The sequence below is a fragment of the Terrapene carolina genome, unplaced genomic scaffold, assembly GCF_002925995.2.
Source record: "Terrapene carolina triunguis isolate 2854851 unplaced genomic scaffold, T_m_triunguis-2.0 Scaffold179, whole genome shotgun sequence".
Classification (NCBI taxonomy): Eukaryota; Metazoa; Chordata; order Testudines; family Emydidae; genus Terrapene; species Terrapene triunguis.
The window spans coordinates 14479217-14503709 of NW_020664530.1; the positions used below are offsets into that span (position 1 = coordinate 14479217).

The 24493-nt window shown below is 40.6% G+C and overlaps 1 protein-coding gene across 2 annotated transcripts in view; it reads left to right on the plus strand.

The window, feature by feature from the left end:
• The first annotated feature begins 7048 nt into the window (after positions 1-7048).
• Positions 7049-24493, plus strand: part of LOC112117090 (V-set and transmembrane domain-containing protein 2A) — a 28494-nt gene continuing 11049 nt past the window's right edge. For both annotated transcript variants that reach the window (XM_024214965.2, XM_024214966.2), the window contains exons 1-4: positions 7049-7127; positions 9126-9292; positions 10376-10426; positions 17362-17698. In XM_024214965.2, coding sequence (XP_024070733.2) covers positions 7049-7127; positions 9126-9292; positions 10376-10426; positions 17362-17698 — 634 coding nt within the window. The remainder of the gene's footprint in view (positions 7128-9125; positions 9293-10375; positions 10427-17361; positions 17699-24493) is intronic.

The window sequence follows — 24493 nt, forward strand, 5'->3', positions numbered from 1 at the left end:
TTTAATGTTTGATTTGCCCTGAAGAATCGGGATGCATTCGTGGCCAGTACAGCTACTGGAAAAGTCTGTTAACGTGTCTGGGGATGGAGCGGAAATCCTCCAGGGACATCTCCATGAAGCTCTCCGGGAGGTACTCTGAAAGCCTTTGCAGAAGGTTTCTGGGGAGGGCTGCCTTATTTCATCCTCCACGGTAGGACACTTTACCACGCCACGCCAATAGCAAGTAGTCTGAAATCATTGCAGCACAAAGCATGGCAGCAAATGGTCTTGGGTTTTGGTCGCATTCATGAAACATTTGGTCTTTATCTTTCTGTGTCAGCCTCAAGAGAGTGATATCATTCATGGTCACCTGGTTGAAATAGGGGAATTTTTGTAAGGGAACAGTAAAAGGACCCCGTTCATGCTGGGCTGTTTGCACTTGGTTAAAAGGGATCATCCCAGAGAATAGCCACGTGGGGGGTGGGGAGGAGGCTGGGTGTGCTACACAGCCACCCCAAAACCTCAGCCCCTCCTTTTAAATGGCAAACCCAACCGGGATTGCTTGCTATGGAAAAGGAGGGTGCTACAGTTTGAAACCATTCCCACATGTTATGAAGGCAGAAGAAGCCAGTCTCACATACCCTCTGGCTTACCATGGCTGCCTGGAAACAAAATTCTGTTTCCCAGCTGCGTGTGATGTATCACCATACCGGCAGGCGCTCAATATAAAAGGCAAAATGTGACCTTGTACGTAAAGCACATGTGCTGTCTGCTGTGAATTGCTTGATTCACTGTGAAAGAGTCTCCCTTTTGTTTTCAAAAATGTATCTTAAATTTTACTCTCTCTTTTTATCCTCCCTGCAGGTACAAATGTTTCTATGCTCCCCCTATCATCTCCGTCCCAGAGGTTATCGCAGATTAGAAGGCAAAAAACCGCACTCACGATGACATGTTTTCTGAGCTCATGCAGTCCTCCCGCACTGATAGGACACAGCTGAATGCATGGAGGCATTCGGTGGCAGAGGCCAGGAAAACATACAGTGAGCGTGATCAGAACATGCAGGAGGAGGCTAATGGGGGAGCAAACGGACATGATGAGGCATCTGGTGGAGCTGCAGGAAAGGCAACTAGAGCACAGATCCCCCATGCATCTATTGTATAACCCCCTGCCCTCCTTGCCAAGTTCCATATCCTCTTCACCCAGACGCCCAACAATGTGGGGAGGGGGGGCGGAGGCTCCGGGCACCCTGCCACTCAACTCCAGAGGATGGCCCAAGCAACAGAAGGCTGTCATTCAAACAGCTTGGATTTGTGGTGTGGCTATAGTAAGCAATGTGGCCTTGTCCTTCCCTCCTCCCTCACCCCACCCGGGCTACCTTGTCAGTGAATGGATTCAAAACAATAGGGACTTTATTTCCTTTGCCAGCTGTGGTCGAAGGGGGGAGGGTGGTTGGCTTACAGGGAAGTACATTCAACAAAGGGGGTGGTTTTGCATCAAGGAGAAACACACACAACTGTATCACCATAGCCTGGCCAGTCATGAAACTGTTTTTCAAAGCCTCTCTGATGCACAGCACGCCTAGCTGTGCTCTTCTAATCACCCTGGTGTCTGGCTGTTCAAATTTGGCCGCAAGGTGACTTGCCTCAACCTCCCACCCTGCCATAAACGTCTCCCCCTTACGCTCACAGACATTATGGAGCACACAGCAAGCAGCAATAACAATAGGAATATTGGTTGTGCTGAGGTCTAACCTACTCAGCAAACAGCGCCAGTGGGCTTTTAAATGTCCAAAGGCATTCTACCACCATTCTGCACTTGCTCAGCCTATAGTTGAACTGCTCCTCACTACTGTCCAGGCTGCCTGTGTACAGCTTCATGAGCCATGGGAGCAAAGGGTAGGCTGGGTCTCCAAGAATAACTATTGACATTTCAACATCCTCAGTGGTAATTTTCTGGTCTGGGAAGAAAGTCCCTTCTTGCAGCTTTTTGAACAGCCCAGAGTTCCTAAAGATGCGAGTGTCATGCACCTTTCCCGACCATCCCATGTTGATGTTGTCCCTTGTGATCCACCAGTGCTTGCAGCACCATTGAGAAGTACCCCTTGCAGTTTATGTACTGGTTGGCAAGGTGGTCCGATGCCAAGATAGGGATATGCATTCTGTCTATCGCCCCACCACAGTTAGGGAACCCCATTGCAGCAAAGCCATCCACTATGACCTGCACATTTCCCAAAGTCACTACTCTTGATAGCAGCAGCTCAGTGATTGCATTGGCTATTTGGATCACAGCAGCCCCCACAGTAGATTTACCCACTCCAAATTGATTCCCGACTGACCAGTAGCTGTCTGGTGTTGCAAGTTTCCAGAGGGCTATCGCCACTTACTTCTCAACTGTGAGGGCTGCTCTGATCTTGGTATTCTTCCACTTCAGGGCAGGGGAAAGCAAGTCACAAAGTTCCATGAAAGTGGCCTTATGCATGCAAAAGTTTCACAGCCACTGGGAATGATCCCATAGCTGCAACACTATGCGGTCCCACCAGTCTGTGTTTGTTTGCCGGGCCAAGAATCGGTGTTCCACTGTATTAATCTGCCCCCTACCACCATGATGTCCCAATTGCCACATCCCGTGCTTTCAAGAATGTCTGTGTCCATGTCCTCCCCACAATTGTCCTCATGCTGGTGGCTCCTAGCCAGGCTCTGCACGTACTGCAGGATAATGCGCAAGGTGTTTACAATGCTTGCAACAGCTGAGCTGAGCAGGCTCCATGCTTGCCATGCAATGGCATCTGCATGGATAACCCAGGAAAAAAGGTGTGAAACGATTGTTTGCCATTGCTTTCAAGGAGGGAGTGAGGGAGGGAGGGGAGACTGATGACATGTACCCAAAACCACCCACAACAATGTTTTTGCCCCACCAGGCACTTGGAGCTTAACCCAGAATTCCAGTGAGCAGAGGGGACTGTGGGATAGCTACCCACAGTGCACCACTCCGTGAATCGATGCTAGCCACGGTATTGAGGACGTACTCCACCGACCTACTGCGCTTAGTGGAGACCTACACGATCGTCTGTATAAAATCGCTTTCTAAAGATTGAATTCTATAATTTCATAGTGTAGACATACCCTTAGGCTTGGTCACTCAGGGGTGTGGGAGATCCACACCCCTGGGCAATGTAGTTATACTGACCTAACCCCCCTCCCTCCCCCGTGTAGACAGTGGTATGTCAATGGGATAGCTTCTCCCAGTGATATAGCTAGATATAGCTACCATCTCTGGGGGAGGTGGAGTACCTATGCCAATAGAAGAAGCTTTCCCAAGGGCATAGGTAGCATCTTCACTAAGCACTACTACTGGTGCATCTGCTTTACTGCAATGTTGTAAGTGTAGACAAGCCCTTAGCAATTTTTTCTTTATAATTACAGAGCAAACATATACATATTAACTTATAGTATTGGATACGGTCATTAGGGTGAGCCAGATTGGTTTCCAGCTATGCATTTGTCAGTGTTCAGTAGGGCCTGGGGCCTTGGCATGAACTGGCACCTGGTCTTCCAGTGTCACAGCTGGGATCAAAGAAAACTAGGTGTTATTAAAGTTGGCTTTCCCACAATTTTCTTGATAACCTTCCTCAGAAATGAGAAATCTGAGACAAATCAATAAATAAGATTTTCCACATCAAGAAATGGTTTCTTGAGAAGGAACCTAATGACAGTTTCTTTAACAGATGCTGGCACCCTTCCCTTCTTAAGGAGCTGACAAATTTTCTCCAACAATAGATCTAGATAAAGACATACTGTGAATGGGATCAATAATTCACCTAGAAAATTCATAATCAATATGAACCTTGAAGTCACTCAGACCAATCAATAGAGGTATACATTTCTTGAGCTTGTAAGCTGCTTGGGTTAGAGAACCCATCTTCCTATGTGTTTGAACAGTGTACAAGGACACACTGATCCTGAATGGGTGCTACAGTGATATACATATTAAACAATAATTATAATGAATGACCATTAGAAATAGGCTGAAGCTGCAATATTCAGATCCAGATCAATAGAATTTCTGCTGCTAAATCCTTAAGCACTTTTGAAATTCTCCCTTATTGTGTGCAGATGCTCCAGCCTATGCATTGAGTGTCCACAGCCCCTCCTTGCCAGTTATACATGTCTTAGAGCCACTCTAGTGGCAAAAACATCAATTTAATAACTCCTCCCACAAGCCACCATCAGTGACCTTCACACCATATTATAGGGGTCAGCATAAAAACCCTTTCTGCAGCACAAGAGAAATGCAGAGATTCCCAGCATATCTGGTCCAAGTACTTCCCTATAGCCCCAATGTGGGACGTACATGATGCAGTTGACTCTGGGCAAGGTCTCTGCATCAGAGTGCATTTTACTCAGACAGGCAGAAGAGGATTTTTTTTTTCCTATGTGAAACTGCTTAAAGCTAATCATTTCTACTAGCAACGTTTGATAACATTATATAACACTATTACATTGTGTGAGTAAAGCAATATACTGACCATAGTCCAAGTTTTAGGATTCTTTTCACTATTTCAACTTTCTAAAATTAACAAGGCCAGATGTTATTTTGTATATTCAGTAAAGAGTCCCCTTGCTATCATGGTAGCACAAGTTTTAGTTACTTCAGCTGATTATAATACCTTTCTGAGAAATCTATTTGCTTTCACCTGGAATTGCAAATTGCAAAAATTAAATTTTGTCTGGATTGGAAAGATTGCTCTCTTTATGGTTCCCTCTTTCCCTCCAAACCAGGTGATGCTGCATAAAATCTGTTTTTCAATCTAGTTTGCATTCAATTTGACTGCTGATAATGTATGTGTAATTTGTCATTTACATTGATTACTGATGACACGTATGTAGTTAAACTGAAGCATATAATCAGTCGGCCTATATTTTCAAAGGTGAGTAGGGATTTTGGCTGCTCAGCTTGAGACACCTGAAAGGTGCCTGACTTTTCAGAAAATGCTGAGATCCCACCATTGAAAAATCAGGTGTTTCATGTTGGGCACCTAATAACTGAGATGTCAAAATCACTAGTTCCTTTTGAAAATTCAGTCTTATCATGTTTAAGGACTTGTTTTTCTCTTCCTTCTTTTTGTAGACTTTTCTCTGGTTTTCGATACATTTATCATGACCTCCATAAGAACAACCTCTATAGCAAAATAAACCCTTCCAAATTAAGTACTTTTGCTGTATCTGCAGTCATTTTTTGAGTATTTATACTGTACTTTTTTTTTTATTAAAAGCCATCGCTATACTTAAAAGGTGACATCAGTGGAACAGACCATTATCATGGGGAAATATCTCCTTCTGCTATATAAATATCGAGGGGAAGTCTGACATTCGTAAAATAAATAAATGGTGAGGTGAAATCACTTTTAAAGCTGGAGACACTTTAATCCCATGTTCAGGTTCTAAATAGTTATTTTTCTTGTGTCAAATGTCTGATGTAGATATAATCACTTTATCTGAGAGAGATTGGTGCAGTGAGTAAAGCAAAAGTTGCTCCTTAACCATTGTGGAACTGCTGCATTTCCATTGTTTTAAATGACAGACCTCCCCAACGTTTCACTCAATGGGAAAACAGTTTGTCCATATGGATATAATGCAATTTTATGGCTACAGTTCTTTCCTAAATGGCTCTAAATGTTTAGTTTTTAGCTTATATCTATGAATGATATAAATGATCTGACAGTCTGACTACTTGTCATATACCCACTTCATGTCCTGATTTTTTCGTAGTCTTTGATATCCATGCAAAGGTATTTATTGTTTCCTTAGTGCCAGGAATACTTTCTGGATGGCCCTTTCCTATAGGCAGCAGGATATTTTGGACAGAGGGGTCTTTTTAAGACTCTTTGAACACCTATTATAGTCAAGAGTTGCCTCTTGACTGCAATATGGTATCATAGTCTTATGAATCCCGGTCGATACAAGTAATGTGCAATGAATACAGTCTGGAAGGAAAAATTCTTTATGTAGTTAAAAATCTCTCTGTACTATAGTTATATAAATTTTATTATGGCACATCAATAGAATATCAAAGTGTCAAAGACTGATTTTTTTTCTGGGCAAATCACACATACACATGTATAAGTGAGTATAGGTATTTCCCCATATATATCCTAACATCATATATAAATACATGTATCCTATGAGCAACTGATTATTTTTAAATCTTGTTAATCTATTTTGGAAAAAAAAAGCTGATCAACAACATTTTGAATGAAAAATATTAGGTGATCATAGTTATTTGGGACAGTGAACAAGAAGTTCAACAGCATACTCATAATATTAACTAATATTTAACTGTTTTCCCCTACATGAGAGAGAGAGAGAGAGAGAGAGACCCACCAAAAAACAAACCACTCCATTGCCCTCTTAGTCTCTGACCGATGTGAGATGCCAGACTGGAGATTGTATCAGTACAATAAAGGCTCCTAGGTTCCACAGTCATACGCAAAAGTCGGCTTTCCTCCAGCATGTTACCCAGCCCAAGTAACAGCAGGTGGAGAGGTATGGAGAACCCAGAAGGTGTGAAGGGTTAAAGGCATCATCGCAGCCATTAGAGGGAAAAGTTGAAGCAATGCAAGCACAGTAGACTCCTCTCCCTTCCTCCCATCCCCTCCCCTTTCCCCCACTCCCCACTTCCTAAGCCGGATCAGCGTTTAGGGAGGGCAGTCATCATCACGCAATCCTGAGCAGCTGGAGCTGACGTTGGACGGAGCTGCCAGGTAGCTGAAAAAAGGCAGAGAAGGCAGCTGATACCCACTTTTCAACGTTTCTTTTTTTTTAGTCTGGGTCTGGACTTCAAGCATCACAGCGCCCGAGCCAGCTCATCTGAACCCTCAATGTATTGCAATACCCTCTCTTCCCAAAGAAAAGATTCCACTGAGTAGCAGAATGCTCGCAGTGTCGCAGCCAGGGCTACAGCGCAGAGCCTTTCTGTAAATTTGTGTGTGTGTGTGTGTGTGTGTGATTCCTTTCTTTGAGGGCACCTTTGGTTTTTGTTACCCTGATGTGACTTTTGCTTCGCTTTGGAATGATGGGGATCTTTCTGGCTTATGTTGGATGCATTTTCTTTTCCGTTTTGTATATTCAACAAGGACTTTCTACCCAAGGTAAGATCGCTCTTTGTCAAATGTGTGTGTACTCCCTAAAATCCGAAGCAGGGCTCCCAAAAAGATGCATAGGAGAATATAGATTCCAAGCCTTAGAAATTACAAACAGCAAAAGAGGGGAGAAGTTTGCCCCTAAACCGACTGCTCATACTAGATTGCAAGAAGGGAAAATGAGAAATACCTTGGACGGACGAAAATGCTGTGTGTATATTTGTAATGAATGCATACATACGCGTGTTTGGGTTGTGTATATATGTATGTTTACAGCGAATACCCACCCATGCATACGTAATTATTACATGCACACATAATGTAAGATGGCTAAATCGTGTGCCTTCATTAAATATTGCAATCTATATAGGATCTGGCTCCTTTTCCACTCTTTTCCGTGATCCTCAGTCTCAGCCCTTTGTTTCCCTTTAGTGATTATGTATAGATCTCAAAAAAAGATCGACTTCTTTGAAGACCTCACTAAAAAGGGCGTCTTGCATTCCAAGCAGCCCCAGCTCTGCAGAATCCAGTTGTTTGGGACTTTGAGGGCTGCAGTGATCATTTCAGCACCATGGACAGAGCGTCTCAGGCTGCCCGCTGAACGCTGCATCATTTCTGCAAACACAACTCCTGTCCTGATGTATATATTTTTTTAACACTGACCAGGGAGGAAAACTTCTTTCAATCCGTGAGCATGCAGAATGAAGAGTCACTTTGCCCGTTAACTAGCTGAACAGCTAGCGTTGACTAAAAAGAATGTCGGGGGGGGGGGGGGAGGCACTGTAAAATAAAAGAAATAGCAGCTTTTTTTATGCCTCTGTCTCGTAGTACAAGTGTTTAGAAAGCAAACGGGGGTTCGGTATATTCCCAAATCACCCCACAAATAAACTTCAAATGAGGAGCTTGGACGCATTAGGGAGAAAGGGGAACACTGCAAACATTCCCTCCTAAGCGTTGTCAGCCTATAACAACACACAGCTGGGAATGGATAACTGGCTGTTGAATTCTTTGAGCAATGGGTCTGTTCCTGTCCAGTGTTTCTTAGATTTGAACCAGGAGGTTTATTTTTTTTTCTTTCACTGGCCAGGATGGGGTCTACAAGATTTATCATCAAGTTTGCTCGATTTTTAGATGAGCTACACACGAGCCTAAGGAACATATAGGGTGGCTCGATGGTGACTTTTAAGAAACATTGGTGTCTTGCACTGTGTGTATTTGTAGGAATTTTGCTCAACCGTAGAATGGTGTGGGAAGATGGGAGTAGTCATATTTAAAGAGGAGGTGTTTGTTCGTTTTGGAAAGTGGGTCTGCCAGGATGAAGAATGATAAGAAACACTGTTTATTCGTTTCACTGTGAGAGCATAAATTATCATAAAAGAAATACGTGACTCAGTTAATGTGTTTGAAACGTGCATTTTGATGAGTGATCATAACGCACCTCTTAGCACATTACACATTCTAAATATCTATTTCAGTTAACCATGTAGAGTTTAATCATTCACATGCACTCACCTAGGAAATGCAATACATGAGCGGTGCTGATTTTCCAAATTGCCTTTCACTGAAATCCCTCAATGTGTTTGGTGAAATACTGCATTCCACCCAAGGATATTTGGATCTAATTATATGTAACTTTCTTAACCCAGGGGAGCGATCAGAGGGGGTACTTAGCTTTCCCATTAGCGGGACTTGAGCACAAGAGCGGGAGTTGTGCGTATTGGCGAAAATATATAAATGTGTGAGACAAAGCGGGGGGCGGGGGATGGGGGCAAGAGAAGGAGAAGAGAGATGGGGAAAGGGAGTGAGAAAAGATGAGGAACAGAGAAATGGGCGCGATAGAAATGGGGAAATGTAAAGGAGGCAGTGAGAAAAGGACAAGGAAACAGGGAGGGGAAAAGGTAGGGAGATAGAGAACAAGAAAGAAAAACAGACGAAAATGGGGGGAGGGGGAAGAGGAGAGAAGAAGGAGCGGGAGATCCCAATAAGCTGTTTGCGTTTGTTTTGCAGCAAAATTCACCGAGTTCCCCCGAAATGTCACAGCCACTGAAGGGCAGAACGTGGAGATGTCGTGCGCTTTCCAGAGCGGCTCCGCCTCGGTGTACCTCGAGATCCAGTGGTGGTTTCTGCGAGCAGCCGAGGAGCAGGAGGCTGGAGGCGAGGTGACGGGCACTCAGGTACCGATGCGCCTCCACTGGGCTTCCCCCTCCCCTCCAAGCGGCCAATCCACCCAAGCACGCCAAAAAGGGGGGGAGGGGGTAGTGGATTTCGCTGAAGGCTTAATGCTACCCATGAACGGTAGCACAGCAGGCTGCAGGGAGAAATGCCCACCCCAGGGGATGGGATCTTCGGTGCCTGCCACTCCCCTAGCTCAGCTTCACATTTTAGGAAAGCGACATGGATTTCTCAAGTCTGATTCTCTCTTCAAACAAATCCTATGTTAATAGAGTTGCTGCTTGAAGGAGTGCATTTCCCAAGTGTCAAGATACTACAACAATCCCTTATTAGCCATTGGGGCACTGGAATCTGTAAATCTAATTCGTCAGGCATGGGGGGGGGGAAGCTGTTTTTGGGGATTCACAGCTTCCAAAACAAAACAAAAAACCCACTCTTGTAGCCTTCAAAGCCTAGTGTCGAGGACTCTTTTCTGTACAGAACCTCGGTTTTTCCCCCTTGCATTGTTTCTGATTGATAGTTACACTGAAAAAATTAAATATCCTTCTAATAGGAATCAGTTTAGGATTTCAGGACAACCACACAAGCATCCACTGGGCTCAGTCCTTACTTATGTAAAGAAAGGAGAGAAAGAACTCTCCCTTTGCCTTGAACATTTTCCCTGAGATAGGATTGGGGGAAAAAAATCATTCTCTCTAACATTTTAATCCTCCTATGCCGTCCACACGAGTTTTATACTGAGGATTCTTCCTGAAGCCTGATCGTAATAGGATGGAGAATGACAGTTTAGTCTTACAAGAAGACACTACGCATCTGTTCTCGTTTTCAATACAGTGTTTTCAGCGTGCCACAATCCTATAATGCAGGCTGCCGCAATAGCACTTGTATAGAACTGAAGCTAAATTCAGTCTGTTCAACTCTCCCAATGAGGTTCTGCCTATAGGTGGCACACTTAGCATGCAAGTGTTCTCGGGGAAAGGCTGGCTGAAATAATCTGTTGCGCTTTAGTGGTTATTTTGCACAAGGGCCAGTAGCCCAGCACTGCACGGCAACAGCTCCTCACAAATGTTATCCTTTCCCAATAGGTGGAGCTCTTACCAGAGAGAGACTTGGACAATGACGGAACAAAGATAAGCGTAAGTATTTGAAAAAAAAAAAAAAGAGAGAGCATTCCTACATAGTTAATTACTTTACCTTTGGCATTAATGTAACATGCACCCAAAAGCCTGTGGGCAACCAACTAATCACAGTCATGGAACTTACTTTAGTTTCTCTGTTCCTCCCACCCCCTCTGAGGCTGGTTACTACAGGATGAGAGAGAGACTCAGAAAGAGATGCTTTCCTAGCACTCTACATATTATCACAGAAACAATATATCCCCAATGGGTTCATTAAACTGCATTGGTACAGATTTCCTCAACAAAAGCAAAATCAAGTGCCAAGGCATGCTTGCCCCAAATATTCCTCATCCTGCAAGGAAAGGTGGATCCGTATCCTCCTGAGCACTGCTCCCCTTTTCACCTCACCCCAGACCTACTTCCCCTGACCCTGCGGAAGGCTCTCCATGGGGCTGGGATCTGCCGGGGGGGGGGGAGGAAGGAGGTGGGGAACTGAGCATGCCAAAGGTGGGCAGTGGTTTAGGCACAGTTTGGCTAGTGGTGAAGGCTGGAGGTCCCTGTACCAGTGCCATGCAAATCGCCCCCCTCCTCCCAGATTTCCCTGCCTGGGACTGTACTAGCTCTGCTTTGGAGTCTCCTCTTGGTGGCAAGATCCCTCTCCCTCTCCTCCTTTTATGATGGTGCTGGGGAAGCCCTGTTACCACAGTTCCATTGGAGCCATGGTGACAGGACAAGATGGAGGGGATGCAGGGCTGACAGAAGTATATGGATTTCCTTTGGCTGGCCCTGGCCATCTGGTGATCCGTTAAATTGATGGGTGCACCCTCTGGCTTATTCAACAGGAGAAAAGCCCACTATGCCCTCTTCCACTCTGAAAATGGGGCAACTCCTCAAGGTTATTCTCACCTGGCACAGAGTCCCACCCCCAATTAGCCCCTCCTGAGCGGTTGATCCCTGGAGAGGTTGATCCAGTCCCAGAATTCTAAATGAGGAATAAATGCTGAAAGTTTGCCCTGAAACTGCATTTCCCTTCAGCTGAATATGTAGCTATTTAAATGGGTGATTTCAGAAATTAGTTAAAGCTGGCAGAGAACAGACATTGATGCTGCTGAGAGGGCATCTGACCTGATAAGAGCCAGGATGCAGTTCTTCCTATGGCAATAACTCTATTGATTTTATTGGGTATGCTCTCTGTGTCAAGCCTTCAGGGTTAGACTCTACAGTACTGGAATTAACTATCTTCCATTTGGAGATTAAAGTTTTCACACAATTATGGGTCAGACAGTGCTGGACCTGGTAGCAGGGTACAGGACCTCCCTTCCAGTGCCCCAGAGATTTAAGGAGATGGGACCATTGTTCATTCTTAACAAATACTGCAGTGTACACATCTCACATGATCTCCAGAGGGATTTTGCCTCTCAGACAGAATCCATCTTGAACTCCCACTGGGGCAGTGCAGCCCGACACAGGCACAGTCTGGCCCTAAATCAGCAACAACCACATTAATCAGCAATATATGATAATCATGCATGTTAAAACCTTCACTCCCTTCTTCTCTGGTGCCTACAAATAATTAGCCAACTAATTAATGTTAGGTTGAAGGGCAGTTGGCCATAGTTGAAGTGACATTTTAATGTATATACATTATATTAAACACTGTACACATTTTGTCCACAGCCTTCTCACTCACATTTCCTATGTTGTTTGTCACTTTACCCTGTAAACCCTTCATGGAATGGACCATTTGTTCTGATGAGGATTGATGGACCCCTGATTTGGGCATTTGTGCACTATTGCAATAGAAATACAACCATTACCAATAAACTCACTAATTACTCAGAACATACTCATTCAAAACTTCCATCAAAGTCCATAGGAATGTTGACTGAATACGAACTACAGGATTTGGCTCATCTTTGTTACAGTTCAGGCCTTTTGCATTAAAAGTATCTCTTATTATGTGTGTTGATATTTAAAGCCAGGCCATTCTATTATACAGCCCAATATTTTTATAGGCTTGTGTAATAGATATTTTATATTTGTAATAAAAAATGTTGTCTACATTACAGTGGCATTCTAAATATACTTGCTATAAAAGGAGCCTTTTTTGGATGCATGAATAGAATTCCTATTAGCATTAATGGAATGTATCCATACCAAATGGAGAATAAACCGTTAACTGTGGTTGGTAAATCCTTATCAAGAGATGGTAATATGTAAGGGCTGGGTTTTTAACAATGTTGAAACTCACCATTTCTGGTGATCAATGTCCTAACAGATAAAGCACAATATGGGACATGAGCTGGTGTCTGCTACAGACTACTAATTCACACTATGGAACAGGATAACCATCTCCTTATGCACTGAGTAATAATGCGTAGGGGGAAAAAATTGATCATGGGGGACTTCAGTTTGAGTGACATAGTACAGGCAGCATGAGAAATCCAGCATAAGGCATCATTGGAATTTCTAAACATTATAGATGACAATGTCCTAACTCAGCCAATATGGGGAAATTATATATTAGACCTTTACCTAACAGATACAGAGGAACTGATCACAGAACTAAAAGTTAATGGTAACTTAAGTACAAGTGATCATGACTTGATGACATTTAAAAAGTGCAAGAAGAATTAAGTTCAGACCAGCAATATATATAGACTATATATGCTTTAATAGAGCCAGTTTCACAAAACTGAAAAACATTTATGAACCAAATCAGCTGGGAGAAAGAATATAATCAGAAAAATGTGATGATAATTGGGAATCATTTAAGATCACCTAACTAGATGCCTCAAAAGTCACAATCTCACAACTGAAGAAGAATGCCCTGGTTAAAAAAACAAAAACAAAACCTACGTGGTTTAATGGGAAATGAAGACAACTATAAAAAATAAAACAAACAAAATATAACAAATGGAAGAAAGGGGAAGTTGATAGTAAAGAATATAAATCAGAAGTTAGGAATTGAAGAAAATTGGTAAGGGGGAAGCCAAGGGACATGAGGTGAAATCTATGGCCAGCAGAGTTAAAAACAATCAGGAATTTTTTCAATGTATTAGGAATAAAAAGAATCCTGACAATGGTACTGTTCCATTACTAGATGGAAATGCTAGAATTATCAGTAATGATACAATTGTTCAATAAATATTTCTCTTCTGTATTTGGGGGAAAAACAGATGATTCAGTCTCATCATATGGTGATGACAACACTTTTTCCACTCCACTAGTATCTCTGGAGGATATTTAACAGAAGCTACTAAGTTAGACATTTTAAAATCAGCAGATCCAGATAACTTGCATCCAAGAATTTAAAAAGAGCTGACTGAGGAGCTCACTGGTCTGCTAATGTTGATTTTCAATAAGTCTTGTAGCACAAGTTCCAGAAGACTAGAAGAAAGCTGATGTTGGGCCAATTTTTAGAAAGGGTAAACAGGATGACCTGGGTAATTATAGGCCTGTCATCCTGACATCGATCTCTGGAAAGCTAATGGAGTGGCTGTTAAGGGTTTTGATTAATGAAAAACTAAAGAAGGGTGACGTAATTAATACAAATTGACATGAATTTATGGAAAATAGATCCTGTCTAACTGGATATCTTTTTTTTTTTGTGAGATTACAAGTTTGGTTGACAAAGGTAATAGTGTTGATATAAAATACATAAACTTCTGTAAAGTGTTTGACTTGGTACCACAAAACATTTGATTAAAAAAAAAAACTATAATATAAAATTAACATGGGACACATTAAATGTATTAAAAACTAGCTAACTGATAGTTTTCAAAAAGGAACTGTAATGAGTGGGTCTGTTTCCAGTGGGGTCCCACAGAGATTGATTCTTGGCTCTATGCTATATAACGTCTTTATCAATGACCTAGAAGAAAACATAACTTCATCATTGATAAAGTTTGCAGATGACACAAAAACTGAGGGAATGATAAATAATGAAGAGAACAGGTCTCTTTTTCAGAATGATCTAGATCATGTGTTAAACTGGGCACAAGCAAACAGTATGCATTGTAATATGGCTAAATGTAAACATATGCAACTGGGAACACAGAATGCAGGCCATATATAAGGATGGGGAACTCTATCCTGGGAAGCAGTGACTTTGAAAAAGACATGGTGGTTGTGGTGGATAATCAGTTGAACATGAGCTTCCAGTGTGACACAGTGACCAAAAGAGCTAATGTGATCCTGGGATGCATACACAGGGGAATCTTGAGTAGGAATTGAGAGGTTATTTCCCCTCTGTATTTGGCACTGCTGCAACTGGTGCTGGAATACTTTGTCCAATTCTGGTGCCCATAATTCAAAAAGGATGTTGATAAATTGGAGAGGGTTCAGAGAAAAATAACGAGAATGATTAAGGCATTAGAAAACATGCCTTATAGTGAGACTCAAGGAGCTCAATCTGTCTAGCTTAACAAAGAGAGGGTTAAAGGGTGACTTGATTACAGTCTATACAGGGATGCTGGAACAATTTTTATAGGGGGGGGTACTGAGAACCATTGAGCCAAACTGTAAACTCTGTATGTAATGGAAACCACTTCAAGCCAGGCGGTGCTGCAGCACCCCCAGCATCCCTAGTTCTAGCACCTATGAGTCTCTAAGTACGTGTATGGGGAACACATATTTAATAATGGGCTCTTCAATCTAGCAGTGAAAGGTATAACACAATCCAATAGCCAGAAGTTGAAGATAAGACACATTCAAACTGGAATAAGGTGTAAATTTTTAATGGTGAGAGTAATTGACCATTAGAACATATTACCAAGGGTCATGGTGGATTCTCCATGGCAATTTTAAAATCAAGATTGGGTGTTTTTTCTAAAAGATATGCTATAGGAATTATTTTGGAGACCTTCTATTGCTTGTGTTATATATGAGGTCAGACTAGGTGATCACAGTGGTCCCTTCTGGGCTTAGAATCTATGACTATGTCATTTGGAAGAGGAACACTATATCATGAAGCATGCTTTCTTTGCATTTTAAAATGTAGAAATGGCTAAAGAGAAAACAAATTCGGCACTCAGTTACTTCTCTGCAACACCATTGACTTTGTTGATGTTGCATGGGGATTCATGACAGCAGAATTTGGCCCACAGAGACAATTTACATGCTGACTGCCCTTCCAATTTCTTTTTTTATTGTTTTTGATAACTGGATCAGTATAGGTATTATATTATTATTGATTAAGATTAACTATCCAGCACTTTCTGTGGATTTAATGTTGCTTACATTATGCTTGAAACATTTAATCTATATCGTGAGTACAGTTTGCCATATAAAATAATTCATATGCGGAGCTGGGAACAATAACATTGTATGCTTAAAAGTCTATCACATTTCTTGCTGCAGTCAGGTATCCACAAGTATTGCCCTACAAATTACACAACAGGCAGGATAAGGGCTTTGCCAAAACGGTGACTATGATATGCCAAGTTGTCAGGAACATTATGTTGAATAATCATAAATAACATATACCTGGTTGCAGTGTAATACTTTTCCTTTTCTAAGATCTGTCACATCTTCATTATCCAAATGTTTCTCTACTGCATACTGCCTTCAATCTTCTGTAGTTACATTAAATGAAGCTACATTTGCATCTGAATTTATATAACGGATATAGGCAGCAGAATTAAGGGCACTCCCTAAAACTCATAGTTTTCAATGATGATGAACCCTCAAACTGGCTTGCTGTTAGGGTAATCCATAAATGAAAAAGTGTTCTGGTATCACAGATATCAAGTAATATACAATTAAATATAAATGACTATAAGGAAAGAAGTGTACAGAAAAAATCTGCTACTTTTGCTAGTGTTTTTTAGTACCTTTCACTTATGAGTAAATTGCAATGTCTTGTTACGTCTTCAAAAATAAATAATTTGTGCTTTTAAATTAATTATATAAGGTGAAAAATGTGTTAGGCTGCCTTAGGATTAGGATACATTGCCTGTCTTGGTATTAGCTGATGCCTCCCAACATAACATAGAGTATGAGCTATTTTCTATTGTCAAATCACAGAGATGTCACAATATTTTAATAAGCACATGCTTCTATAAATAAGGGGGGGGGGGAACTGGCTACATGTCACCAGATGCCTCAGCATTACAGTTAGCAAATGCCTTGCAGAAGCCTGAAGGAGACAAATTTAATGTCAAGTGATAATTTTTAAAACAATGAAGACTACAAGATAATCTAATAAAGTGTTAAAGAAATTTAAACATTGGCAAACATCTTCAATAAGGCTGTTAATGCAGTGGTTCGAAATCTGAATGATTCAATAAAGTCATCTAATTGGAAAGGTTTAACCAAAGAAATGCACTGACATCAGCTTCATGCAAGAAAGCTCATTAAGAATGCTCATGATCTGAAAGAATTAATTAAAGAGCATGGGAGACTGGGTTGTTTGTCTGAGGCCAATTAACATTTCAGAGAAAACCATCTAAGTAGATTTGGAATTAAGTCACCAGTTGTCCCTATGCCTACAGAAAGCAAAATTCATCTTTGGTGTAATTTCACTGAAATAAGCAAAATTACATCACATTGGTTTGGCCCATGGTCTTTTAGGGTCTGTTATATGGCAGTTAGACACTTGCAGCTGGCCTTTGCCAGTTGATTCGGGGTCACAGGGCTTGGGTTTTGGGTCTGATAAATTGAAGTGTAGACTTCCAGGCTCAGGCTGCAACCTGAGCTCTGGGACCCTCCCACCTTGCAGGTCCTAGAGCCTGGGCTCCAGCCCAAGCGCAGAAGTCTGCACTGCAATTAAACAGGCCTGCAGTCTGAGTCCTGTAAGCCCAAATCAGCTGGAATAGGCCAGTCCCTGGTGTCTAACTGCAGTGTAGACATACCCTTAGGATAGCTGCATTCTGTATGTCAGTATATTCTTCATAGAGAAAGAATGTCAGAATGGTAATGTCTGATATTTTTTGTTCCTGGAAAACTTGCAGACAGTGAAAGTACAAGGGAATGACATCTCCCACAAGCTGCAGATTTCAAAAGTGAGGAAAAAGGATGAAGGCTTGTATGAGTGCAGGGTGACAGATGCCAACTATGGAGACCTTCAGGAATACAAGGCCCAGGCATTTCTCAAAGTCAATGCTAACAGCCACTCTCGGCGAATGCAGGCCTTTGAAGCATCCCCAATGTGGTTGCAAGATATGAAACCTCGCAAGAACATCTCAGCAGCTGTTCCCAGTAGCGTCCATAACTTTTCCAATCAGCGAATGCGCTCCACCGCCAGCCCTGAAGCAGCAGCTAAAATCCCAAAACAGAGTCCACAATCAGGTATGATAAGCATTTTGAGCATTTCAATGTCTTGCTAACCAGCGTGCAACATGAGGTTAACTCAAACTGGATCACTGTAATAGGGAAAGGTTGGTGCCCAATATATACATATATATGCTAAGCATAAGTAATTGAAACTAAATATGATGGGAAACATTTTCAAAAATGTGGAAGAGGCTTAGGAGTCTATATCTCATTGGAAGTCAATGGGACGTAGACTTCTAAAACCAGATCCTCAAAGATATTTAACACCCAACTTCCATTGAAATCAGTGGTGCTACAGACATTTGAGGATTTGGTCCCTAGTGTTTAACTCATTTCTGAAAATGGGACTTAAACTCCTAAGTCACATAAATGCTGTTGAAAATGTTGCACTGCGTATGCTTTAGGAATGGTTGCACAGAGAATATGCATTTGCCATTAGTCAGTCATCAGATTGAAGACACTAACATGGCAATGCCTCATTTTCTGTCACACAGAAATTAACCTCTGTTTTATTTGGAAGCTATGAATAACCTACACTGGCATGAGTGTTTGCCATCTAATATACAATGGTGAATGCTACAATTATACATACAGTGTGACCCTCCACTGTTACATGATAGTGACGGTGAGAGTGAGGGAATGAAGAAATAGAACACACAAATGATTAAAACAAGCTCTTTGGAAATGCAAAACGACCAAAAAAAAAAGTTGTGAAAAGTCAGCTGTGCAAGTTAAAGCTTCTGATACTATCTCGCACGATCTTCTCTTAAACCAACTAGGGAAATATAGCCTACACAAACCTACTATACATGGTTGTACTACTGGTTGGAAAAAACATACTTAGAGAGTAACTATCAATGGTTCACAGTCAAGCTGGAAGGACATATCGAGTGAGGTCCTGCAGGGATCTGTTCTGGGTCTGGTTCTATTCAATATCCTCATAAATGATTTTGATAATGGCATAGAAAGTACACTTTGATAATGGCATAGAAAGTAAAGTTTGCAAATAATGCCAAGACTGGAGGGGTTTCAAGTGCTTTGGATGACAGAACTAGAATTCAAAATGACCTTGACAAACTAGAGAAATTGTCTGAAATTAATAGGATGAAATTCAATAAGGACAAATGCAATGTACGACACTTAGGAAGGAATAATTAATTGCACAAACACAAAATGGGAAATGACTGCCTAGGAAGGAGTACTGCAGAAAAGGATCTGGGGGTTATAGTGGATCACAAACTAAATTTGAGTCAACAATGTAATACAAAAAAAAGTGAACATAATTCTGGGACATATTACTGGGAGTGTTATAAGCAAGACAACAGAAGTAATTCTCCCTCTATATTCGGCACTGATAAGTACTGTGTCCAGTTCTGGGCACCACACTTTGGGAAAGATGTGGAAAAAATGGAGAAAGTCCAGGGAAGAGTAAGAAAAGTGATTAAAAGTCTAGAAAACATGACTTATGAAGAAAGATGAAAAATAGGGTTTGTTTAGTCTGGAAAAGAGAAGACTGAGAGGGGACATAACAGTTTTTAAGTATGTAAAAGATTGTTGTAAATAGGAGGGTGATAAATTGTTCTTTTTTAACCACTGAGGACAGGACAAGAAGTAATGGGCTTAAATTGCAGCAAAGGGGATTTAGATTAGACATTAGGAAAAAATTTCCTAGCTGTAGAAGTAGTTAACACTGGAACAAATTAGCTAGGGAGTTTGTGGAATCTCCATCATTGGAGGTTTGTAAGAACAAGTTAGACAAACACCTGGTAGGGATGGTTCTTAGTAATACTTACTCCTGCCTCTTTGCAAGGTACTGGACTAGATGAACTATTGAGGTCCCTTCCAGTCCTACATTCCTATGATTATCTGGGTTACGTCTAATTTACTGAAAGAGAATGAAGTTGAGCAAGGTTCTTAAGCATGTGCCTAACTTTAACCATGTAAATAAAGCTGCTCAATTTTTTTCCAATTGAATGTTTTGCCATCAGAAAATGTCATTTCATTGGAATTGAAACTTCCTACGGAAATGTGTTGATTTCCAAAGAAATTCCCTTTTGGGAAATAAATTGGGAAAAATAAGTATTTTGATAAGTCAATACATTTCACTGTGACATTTTTGGAACAGAATGTTTTGATTTTTAAATAAAATAAACTTTTGTTTAGAAATTAATGTAAACATTAAAATGCAATGTTTCAATTTTATTGAAACAAAGTGTTTTGATTGACATGATTACATTTTTTTCCTGTAAATTTCATGTCACAGGAATTTTAGAAATCCTTTGTTTTCATTCAGATTCAGAACAAAACTAATTTCAAAATCACAGAATTTCCTGCAAATCAGAACCTGAAATCCTCAAACAGCTCTATCTGTGAGTAATTCCACTTAAGTCAATGGGACTAGTTAGAAGTTTAAAGGTAGACACATATTTAAGCACCTTGGCCAGAGTGTGGATGCAGCAGGTAATCCATTAAACTATTCTAGTAGCATTACAGGTATACAAGATTCACTAATTCAATAATTTATCCAACATTTTGCCCTGTAAGGGCTGTGTCCTGCCAGTGATCTGGATGCAAACCTCTCATTGATTGTTACGGGCATTCCAAAATCAAAATAACATTCAGTCATAGCTCTCAGAGGGCAAGAAGTATGCTTATCTTCATGCTTCAACATTTTCTCAAAATGATATTTATTGTAGACCAAGTACAGACAGTTCTAATAATAAAGTATTATTAATTTAATCTTTTATATTCATGTGTGGTTTCTGATGGAGCAAAGTTTCATGCTCCATTCACAAAGCCAAATTCCCCTACTAAGGAAAATTGACTTTCACCAGTACTGATTTTGACTCAATATATTTTATGTTGATTTCTCCTAATCAACACTCAAGAGCCATACTGGAACTGACAGTGGAGTCTGCACCAATAGTTTAACTTTTGAGGATCAAGATCGATTTTCCTCATATTGAGAAGACTGGGGCCTTAATTTTTACTTTCAGTCTGATTTGGTGATATTTTAGACCCACTTTGAATTCACTTTACAGAGGTGTAAATGCCTACACAAGGTACCAGGCAGTGGAGAATTTGGCCCTACATGTCTAGTGATTCCAACTGAGGAAGAGGAGGCATCCAATTTTGGGACATCAGAATGGCAGAACAGAGATAATAGTCATAGGCAGGCACATTGTGGATGATCTTTCTTACTAATGTAATTAATCAACATGTGTCTGCCCTAATTTTCTTATGTGGTTCAAAAGAAAAGTAATCTCTTTTCCCATATCGCAATGTAGTGCTCAAATACAGAAACTGGCAAGAGACAGATATTTTGGTGTTTCGTTCAATTTTATGCAGTGAAGGAACCTATCCTAGAGAATGGAAACACTGTTACAAATTAAAATATACCTGCATAATTCAAATATTTGTGATTATATTTCATACAATGGGGTAGCCCGGGATACCTTTACTTTTGTTGAGTAGTACCTTAACATCAATGGGACTGCTTGCAGAATAAAGTTTCACTCAGTGTGGGTAACGGTGTCAGAATTTAGTCCAATAATAGAGTAGGGGTTGTATTACCTTATGACCAACAGTTAATTTTCTCATTGCATTGATAAGCACATTGCAAAGAAATTTGGGTCTGTTGAACCTTTTCACTGCTCATGTTCACCCAACATTCTTTTAAGTGTCAGTTTTCAGTTGGCAATAGAGATCTAAAAAGTAGCACTAGAGAATAATTTCTCAACCCAAGGGCAGTCGTTACCATAAAAAAAAAAGCATTTGCCAGCTATTACCATTTTAAAGTACCCGAGGTTACCATAATTTCCCCCTATACTCAGGAGAAAGAATATTTGTGGTAACTGTGAGGGGACTGTATAGCAATGGTTGGTAAATGATAACTTTTTGATGGCTTATTCTGTATGTATGGTTTATGGGCTTTTATATATCTCTGTGGCTCTTGTATATCCATTATTTACCTCACAGGATGTTGTGAATCTTAATTAGTAAAGTCCACACAGCATGATGAAATGTTTAAATAAAAATGCTATATATACGTGCAAAGTATTATAATTATAAAAACAGATACAGAATAGACAGAGAGAGTGTGCACCAGAAAGAACAAAAACATGCATTAAAAAAATACACTGAAGAAGTATTAAGGTCTATTTTAAAATAAAAAAAACAACAGGGAACCAAAAGTCAGAGCTGTCATAGCTTGACCCTTTGATTTCATATGCCTGGGCTGCTGCAAATGAAGTCTGCCATCAGGCCATAAGAGCAATCTGACTAATATGACAGCCTAATATGCATATATTCAGAAAAATGTCTTATGTAGGTGGAGTGATAGACATTTTCTCTGCATAATTCATAAGAGTGTATCATATTCCAAAGGTAAAATTACACATTTCATATATCACAAGGTCTTGTAACTATAGGTAATGGTGTAATTTTCTAGAGGCAAACTGTGAAATGAATTTGGTTCTATGCAAAGGGGAGCCAAATGAACTAGAGGTACTGGGCCAGATTTGTCATTTCATTGCTGTAAATCCAGAGTAACACCACAGACATCAGTAGAGTCAGTCTAGATTTACACCAGTATAGCTGACCCATTGAAAATGTGCACATCCCAGATATTACTCCCACTCCAAAAATCTGGGACAACATTCCTAGGAAACCTGTGTGCTTCTCAGGATTCACTAACTCAAACACAGAACTGTCTACATCTTAGTAACCCTTCTGCCATCTTAGAAAGGAGATATGTGAAGAGCAACTCCTTTGATGGCTGGGGGTTCAGTATGTAACCTGGGAGGGAGCAAGCAGGGGAAGATGGGTCTTTGCATCTTGTAGCACCAACTGAATTCCTTGAATCAGGAAGACCCACAGCAAACTGCAGTACCAGGTAGGAGGACAAAGGGAGGAAATAATAACATTCTTGGAATCTGCTGATTCTGGTAAATGGATGTGTCCCTCCCGCCATTTGGGTCTGTAGAATCCGTAGTTCTGAATCTACCAGCTTTGAATGCAAGACACACTTTTATGCCCAAATTGTAGTGTTATAGAATATTCACCAACATTTTTTTCTTTCTGTCTATATATTAGATCTCCATATATAGTCAGCCTACAAAAAGCCTGCAGCCTTCACTGAGGTCACTGTCAAAATTCTCACGGATGTCACTGGGAACAAGATCAGACCCTTTGAGGCTGATTTTTGGAAGTGTTGAGCATCCACAATGCCAGCTGAAGTCAACGTAGCCGTGGGTGCTCAGCACTGCAGAAAATCAGGATCATACGTATTTGGTGTTAAATAATAAAGAGCACCATTGATTTTGTTTTCTTAAACCTTTTCTATATCTATTAATAATTCCATCAATAAGATAATGTGTAGGTAATAGGCTATCTACTATCTATTACAATTAGATATTTTTACATAGCATCATCTTTAATTTTTTTTTACTTAAAAGGACTTGCATATTCACCTTTTCTGAAAACAACAATTATTTTTAGTTAATCTCAAAGAACAGAATAAACAGTGAAATTATTAGTTGATACTCAGTAAATGTGGACCTCAATCTGCAAAGCGCTAAATGCCTTCAGCTCCCATTGTTCTCACTTGTGATGCAAGGAGCAATAATGATATGAGAAAACAAGAATGAGCAACAAAGGAGAATAAACACCTCTCTCAATTAAGGAGTGACATAACAGACTCCAAACACTTCTACACACTCTTTTCTATGAAATAAAGTGTGGTCCAGGGAATCATATTTTTTCTATTTGAATGGTATACCTTGATCACCTTCAGCACTCATATAGATTGTGATGATCACAACACTTCTTCCATTCTTCTCTTATCCTGGCCTTCCTTCCCCATGTGCAGCCATGCCTTTTCATAATAAAATCTTCCCATCTCTTTGGAGGTTGGCCGAGTGGTTGTTTCAGTTCCTGTGGGTACCACTCAGCGACAGCTGCAGTCCACTGATTGTCAGTGAGTCTAGCTATATGCTCGGCCCATCACATTTTACTATACTTGCTTTAATTACTGTATACCATTCATTCTGATTAAAGCAAAGCAGAATGGTATACAGTAATTAAAAAATTGATAGAAGTGTCTATAAATTGTATTATAAAGCTATGTCTGGGGTGAGACTATTTTTGTTCCAAATTCTACCTTAAAGTAAATTTTGATGATGAGATTTTTGTTAGGCTAGAATTTTCAAAAGAGAGGAAAGGAGTTAAGTTGCTAACATCCTTAGGGTTCTTTGAAAAACCCAGTTTAATTTATTTTGTATATATGCCTATTCCAGGCTTTGGGCACCCTGGGGGCAATCCTAGTCCCACTGAGATCAATGACAAAACTCCCATTAACTTCAGTGGGGCCAGGAATTCATCTCCTGATGCCTATTAAAATACATAAATATATTAAAACAGTAGCAACTGCCCCCAGCCTTCCATACAACTGCCAGTCAGTAAGAAAATATTATAAAACAAAAATCTCACCACCCCTCACATTCCCAATAGAGAGAACTGGTTTGATACCTGAGAAGAATGTACACAACAACAACTGCATTTCTATGTATTTGGTGATTTTCTAAATGTACTAGTAATTGCAGGGCTCAGTCCTGACAGGTGGTGAGCTCGGTGACCTGATCCCATTAAGCACATAAGCACATGTGTAACTTTAAGCACCTGTGTAGTCCCATGGTAGTCAATGAGAGTATTCACATGCTTTAGAGTTGAGCACATGCTTAAGTACATTGCCGGATGTGGGCCAAAGTGCTCAGCACCTTATAGGGTTGAGCCCTATAAGAGGATTACTTT